Source organism: Clupea harengus, unplaced genomic scaffold (assembly GCF_900700415.2).
Source record: "Clupea harengus unplaced genomic scaffold, Ch_v2.0.2, whole genome shotgun sequence".
In the NCBI taxonomy this organism is placed as follows: Eukaryota; Metazoa; Chordata; class Actinopteri; order Clupeiformes; family Clupeidae; genus Clupea; species Clupea harengus.
The window spans coordinates 10,001-17,000 of NW_024880366.1; the positions used below are offsets into that span (position 1 = coordinate 10,001).

Sequence of the window (7,000 nt, forward strand, 5' to 3'; positions counted from 1 at the left end):
GGACGACATCATCTGGGCACCAGGGCCCCCAGCGTATCCTTCCGACACACTGAGAAAAGTAAGGACTTATTTTTCTCTCTCTTTCTTTCTTTCTTTCTTTCTTTCTTTCTTTCGCTTGCTCGTCTTTTTGTAGTCCTCAGATATTCTGTTCCCATTCTGTTCAACGTGTATCATGTAATTTGATGCACTGTATTTGAGAAACTCAGAGCTCAAACACTACAGCAACGTCGAACTACCTTCACAGTTGAGTTCCTTTCCCAAAAGCCTGCCTGACAGCCGGAGACTTGCGAGACTAACGCGGTACGAAAGCTCATCTCCTGCAGTGATTAATTAGCTGTAATTAAGGCGCAGGGAGATTAGAGTTGGGCCGCGGTCCTGTGGGACAGAGTACCCCGAAGGCCTCTCGGCAGAAAGGTGTTTTATCTCAAGTAGGCTGCAGATCTGCTCACTGCGATTAATGATAGCTGGGGCTTGGAATGATGAGATTACAGAACCACGAATGTGTTTTTATACTTTTCTTTTTTTTTAAGCCAGTAGAACCAGGCTTAAAGCGCTTTGATGTGTGCATTATCTTTGCAGAGAAGTGTGTTACAAATGTTGATGGGGGTTTTTGTTTTTGTTTTGTTAGGCTTTAAAAAAAAAAAAAAAAAACGTTATATAAGACCTTGTGACCCTTAAACCTAGTTGTATTTGTAATCACCATATGCTTTAATAAAGAGATCCACACACACAAGCACTGGAGCCTTGTGCATTCATCAAATGAAGCTCACACGCCCCCTGGTGGTAGTGAGCTGTTAAAGCAGGCTGTGGCTGCAACACCTACCTGTAACACTGATTAGTTGTACTCATTTATGAGATGTATCTGTGCACTCTGTACGTGGATACATAAATGAAGATGTTCTGCATTTTGTTGAAGTTAATCTGTTTGGCTGTGATGAAATATCAGTTTTGTTATTTGTGAATCATCAGTTTATTTAACGTGTGTGACGTTGTCCAGGTGCCTTTGATGAACGGGCGGCCCCAGATGTCATGCGGTCAGCCCACCATGGCCCGTCACCCCTCACGGGAGCAGCTGATCGACTACCTGATGATGAAGGTTTCCCAGCCCCCTCATGGGCCGCCTCCCGCCCCACACGAGATCTTGCAACAGGAGGTGGGTCTTCTTTGCAGCGTGCATGCGTGTGCGTGTGCGTGCGTTTGTGTGTGTGATGTTAAGGAGATGTGTTTAAGGCAGATGGGCCTTTCAATGAGAATTCATCGGAAAATGTGTTTTTAACGGCGGTTGAAGAGTTGAGATTAAAGCAGATGGCCATTCAGATTAGAGGTTGTTGGTGAGGAGTGTGTGTTAGTGTGAGGACTATAAGGAGACTATAAGGCAGGTGGGCCTCTGATTAAGGTGTTAAAATGTCATTAGTGAGGGTGTATGTGATTCAATTAACATAATGAGATTGTTACAGATAAACCTTTGCATAATTACTGGGAGGGTGAGATACAGATAATGCTGTTGAATTTCCATGTGCCCTTTTATTGTAATGATCACCTATCGCTTCAATGCCACACTCACACTTCTGTTTGTTAAGTGTGTTTTGTATGCAAACACTCATCAAAATCACAGAGCACTTTTTGGTAGTATAGATCTCATTGTGTGAGATGGAAGCTACGTTAAAAACTCAAATCAGCTCACCAACTTCACACAATGAAAACAGGCAAACATTGCGCTGTACTTATGTCTGCGGAGTCAGGTGGACATTGCAGTGGATGTCATGATCCATTTCTGAACCTCTAAAAAAAACAGCTTTCCCTCAAACTTAACGTTATCTTGTTCACGAAAAACATAGACGAGTGCGAATGGACTGCAGGGACATATACAAATAAAATGAATTATTATTATTATTATTATACCTCTCAGTTTTCTTTTGTTTAAAAAAAGCACAACCTGCTCCCACCTCTCCTGTCAGTGGAGGGTTTAACCAAGAGTGCCAAATCCACTTGAAGAATGCCTTTTTGCGAGGAGGTCTTTTAACCCACAATTCAGTCATTGAGGTGTTAATGTGGTGGTGGTGGGTGGGGGAGGGGCTCTGTTGGTGTGATGAATGTGTGAATGGGGCTTAATTAGGTGATCACCTGAACGAGGCTTGGTTTGGTGAGGTGTGAATAACAAGCTTGTTTAAGAGCTGATCAAGTTAATGAGCTTTCTCATGAGGGAGTGTGTGTGTGTGTGTGTGTGTGTGTGTGTGTGTGTGTGTGTGTGTGTGTGTGTGTGTGTGTGTGTGTGTGTGTGTGTGTGTGTGTGTGTGTGTGTGTGTGTGTGTGTGTGTGTAGGAGGCGGCGTGTTAAAGTTGATGGGCTTCTGAACAAGATGTTGTTGGTGAAGAGGGTTTGCTGTGCATGTGTGATTGCCAGGATCGATACTCTTCTGCAGAAATTGATGTAGTTTGCAATATAACCTCAGTGACTGTTGTCTATATGCCTGTATGCCTTGTAAGAATATTATATAAATAAACTGACTTATTAATTGACTAGGAAAGTATCTCTCTCCCTGTGTTGTAGTGTGATCTTTGACTTTTGGATTTGTGTGATTCTAATGAAAGTATGGTGGTTAATGTTTCAGATCCGTGTGAAGATGGAGAAGAACCCAGAGCTGGGCTTCAGCATATCAGGGGGAGTGGGAGGACGAGGGAACCCCTTCAGGCCAGATGATAATGTAGGTCTTCATCTGCAAAACACCATGATAATGTACACACACTTTTAGTAAACACACTTGGTTAATGTTGTCATTTTTGTGCACCTTTTACCATATGGGAGTGAGCCCGCACTGTAGTCCAATTAATAAATCATAGACTGCATATGATACACTAAAACTGTCCAAAATGCATGGTGAGTGGTTTTCAACATTTTAAGATTGATATAAATTGTTGATCGAACAATTCCCAGGATAAGAATGATCATATGAAAATCCAAATGCTGTTGATTATTTGTAGTGGCTGATGTGTTGTTATGAGGGCATATTAACCGTGGGGATTGTTTCTGAGCTTCATCGTGAGATGTGTTATCTCGCCCTAGGGCATCTTTGTGACGCGAGTGCAACCCGACGGACCCGCCTCTAAATATCTACAGCCTGGAGACAAAATCATCCAGGTAGGAGTCTCTTCATCTCTCGCCTGTCGCAGCACCTGCTACACCAATCACCTGTATACCCAAATCTTTCCTCAAAAGAGCTGCCTTCGGCTCTCGATCCCCCTCTCTCAATCATCTCGAGTCCCTGTCTAGCCGTACAGCTTACACGCACAAAAGTATACCGTTAAGCGACACAGTTAGCAGCTTCCATCATCACCAACTGATGCTGATAGTCTAGCAGCCTGTTTGCAATGAACCTACTAACCGTCTCACCTCTCTTCTCCTCTCTTCTCCTCCTCTCCTCTCTCCTCTCCCACCCTTCTCCTCCTCTTCCTCCAGGCCAACGGTTACAGCTTCATCAACATCGACCATGGCAACGCCGTGGCCCTGCTGAAGAAATTCCCCAGCACTGTGGATTTGATCATCATCCGCGAGATTGCCGCATAGACCCGTGCCCCCCACACAGAGGAACAGACAGACAGACAAACAGACAGACAGAGAGACCAGGAGAACTAAACCTGAATGTCCACGTTGTGTTTTTTTTTATTTTTTATTTTTTTTAAAAGAGCCAGCTGTGAAGAGACTGGCAGCTGGGGTGGGGAAGAGAGGGTCCCACTCGGGCACATTTTGAGGTTTAAACCACTGGACATGGGAGAGTGGAGCATGTTTTTCATTTTCATTTGTTTTGTACAAACCCTTAACAGATACCTTCACTGTGGAATAGCTGTTGGCTCGTGTAGCTGACGGCAGAGTGACTGTACAGAGAGTTCTTATTTTTTTCACCAACGATTCACCTGCGTTTTAGACAGTAGAGCCCGTCATAGATTCACCATTGACTGCAGATCACCAACAGGGGGCAGGCTTTCCCTCTGGTTCCATCCACATGCCTTTTGTCACGTGCTTGAGTTTTAATTTAAGGGGAGGCTTCAGTTGGGCTTTGTGGAACAGGGTGAGAGAGAGAGAGAAAAAAAAATGAGAGAAAGAGTGTTGAAAGACTCGCACGTGTTTACGGTGGACAGGCACGTCGATTTGAAGGAACCCGTGTGGGAACTCGGTCCACACAGCTATGGAATTTGGGGATTGGCTGGTTCATTCAAGTTCAGCCAGGATTGAGGGGGTGGCGCGGCGCACCCAGTGTCCCCTTCCTTAAACTCCGACCCCAATACCCTTCAGCTGTATAGGCGGCTTTCCTGCTTACCCACCGCCTCACCTGGCCTTAGCCGCCCACCCTCGCCCCGACCGATTCGATTTTTACCACTGTGGGTGAACACCCGAAGATACAGCATGGGAGATTTCAAGAAGATGCAATAAGAGATGGCAATGGATAGGGATTTTTCCCCCCCGTATGTTTTATGGATTTGTTTTCTGTCTGCTAGGCCTCACCTGCCTGGCTTTAAAGAGAGGTGGAGAGCGAGGAGAACCTGGAGAGGTAGAGGAGAAATGGGAGAAGGGAGCGGAGTAGGACATGAGACGGAAAACCAAAGTCTGTGAGAAGTCTGGAGCTGAGGAGGAGGAGGGGGGGAGGAGGAGGAGGAGGTCAGCTGGGGGTCCTCCTGCCATCTCATGGGGTCCTAATGGCTTCTTCTCTCCACACTTGCCTCTGATTGGTTATGTATGTGTGTGTGTGTGTGTGAGGGTGTGAGACAAATGAACGTCTATACAGACACACACACACAAAATCTGCCTTGTCACTGAGCTTGGTTCAGACGGACAGTACACCCCTGCCCTCTGTCCTCTGCCGACTTGCTTCCTGTGACATTACTGTTGGACAAATAAGTGCCAAGAACCCTGAGCTCACAGAGGGAGAAAGAAAGAGGAGGAGGAGGAGGAGGAGGAGGTGGCCTGAGCCCTCTTCACCTAAGCAATACTCACTCACCTGCAGAATGCACAGCACACAAGGCTGGAACAGCAATACAGCAAGAGCTTTTATTTTTCCTGCAGCAAAAGAGATGTCTGTTTGCATTTTTACATACATACATGTACGTACATTCAAACAAACAAAAACAAAACAAAAAAAAAAGACACTTTTAGGAGACATCAATTGTGATACAGCTTTTTTTTTAATGGCGACTTTTTATAAGACTTTGCAGGAATGAACTTTCTGCTCTTTTTATTTCTCCTTTTATTTTTCTTAAAATGGCAAAGGCGTTTGCGTGGACATAACGCTCCCTCGGCCTTTCCCCACAACCTGCCCTGTATCGCAAAGCCTCCCAACACAGGAGAGGACTTACCGTGCAGTTGTTACATGTCAGTCGCCAAACACACACACACACCAACCCCCTGAGCTGAACTTGTGAAATGTTGAGGGGGCGATACACCTGTGACACTGAGCTGTGATGTTCGAGGCTCACAGGTGACTGTGGTTGCCACAGTAACGTGAAGACTTTTGTGGTGTGTGGCGCATGAACTGAACTGACTGCATGAAGTACACGATGGGATTGTATTTTTGTACGGTTATTATTATTATTTTTTTTCTTCTCTTAACTACCTGTTTCCAAAGCAGGGCACACGAATGCTTAGAAAAGATCAAACTCACAAAAGTTGAAACTTTTTTTCCCTTCAGAAGATTATGATTATAACATTTATTTTGTATGCAAGAAGCACTGTTGATTTTATAAGAAGTGTACATTTGTAATGACATCATGTTGGAGTATGTTTAGACATTTCGTGTTCCGTAATGGCATCACATAACTGTCTGCTTTTTGAGTGGTGTGTGCTGTGTGTGCAAGTGTTTGGTCTCAGCAGAAGCAGAATCCCTCACACACACACACACACACACACACACACACACACACACACACACACACACACACACACACACACACACGTGCGCCTGTGTGTTGTTTCATCACAACAGGCCTTCCACTGATGAGGGTTTACTGGGGATAGGTGGTGTCCACTGTTCCCATTACTATTTTAAAGGTGGCGTTTCATTGGCTAGCACTCTGCTTGGATGGTCTTCATATCATGGGGTCATTTCTGGGGACTACATTTAAAGTTGGGTTTTGAGTGACCAATTTTCCTTTTTTTTTTTTTTTTTTTTCCTTTTAAAACGTTTAAACACTTTTTTGTTGTGGGCACTGCATCCTCTGTGTTTAAAGCTTGTTTGAAATATCATTTTATTGGGAAATATTCCTGTAATTGTCATATTTTTATATCTTTTCTTTTGTTTGTTTTCATTACAAAGAAACAGATATGTACAGATGATGACAATCTGGGCCTAAACCTGTGGTTATAGTCTACCATCTTTAAAACAAACCCTCCTTTTAATTTATTTAGCTTCTTGCAGTAGAGAGGAAAAAAATAATCAAATGTAAATACTTTTACAAAGTCAAAAAAGTGAAATCGCCATGGCATTAGTTAATCTGAATTGATGAAACCAGCAATAATGTGTGATCCTGGAGTGACCCAGTCATAGAGCTCACAGTGGGTGGGTCAGCAAGCAGCTAGAGATGAGATGATCAGTATGCATTTATTCAACATTCCAGATTTTGTACATAATTACACAGTTTCTGAGGTAACCTGTGGATAATGATAAATAAACTAATGCTCTTAAAAATGAAGTGTTCATTTTGTTGTTTGTTTAAGCCGTGTTGGGAATGGCTGTCCAAAGCTATTAATTTTGGCCATTGGTATAAGCTTGTATGCCCTGTGCAAAGCTAAAGGAATCTCATTTACATTTGAAATGTGTTTCACAGCGATTTGTAAGGATGTCACTGCTCTGCCGCCTAGAACTATGACCGGCTGAGCAGGACAATGGAATGGGGAGCTACCACTTTTCAGTCATGGAAGCTCACTCAAACAACCTTAATCTCACTATTTTTCCTATTAAACAGACATGGCTAGATCGTGACAAATTTTAGCATAGCCACAAAATAGGCTT

At 43.8% G+C, this 7,000-nt stretch overlaps 1 protein-coding gene across 1 annotated transcript in view; it reads left to right on the top strand.

Annotated features, from left to right (window-relative positions):
* erbin (erbb2 interacting protein) overlaps window positions 1–6,676 on the top strand; it is a 16,308-nt gene extending 9,632 nt beyond the window's left edge. The window contains exons 9-13 of the mRNA XM_042706724.1: window positions 2–58; window positions 998–1,153; window positions 2,612–2,704; window positions 3,064–3,138; window positions 3,457–6,676. Coding sequence (XP_042562658.1) covers window positions 2–58; window positions 998–1,153; window positions 2,612–2,704; window positions 3,064–3,138; window positions 3,457–3,564 — 489 coding nt within the window. The 3' untranslated portion in view covers window positions 3,565–6,676. The remainder of the gene's footprint in view (window position 1; window positions 59–997; window positions 1,154–2,611; window positions 2,705–3,063; window positions 3,139–3,456) is intronic.
* The last annotated feature ends 324 nt before the right edge of the window (window positions 6,677–7,000 follow it).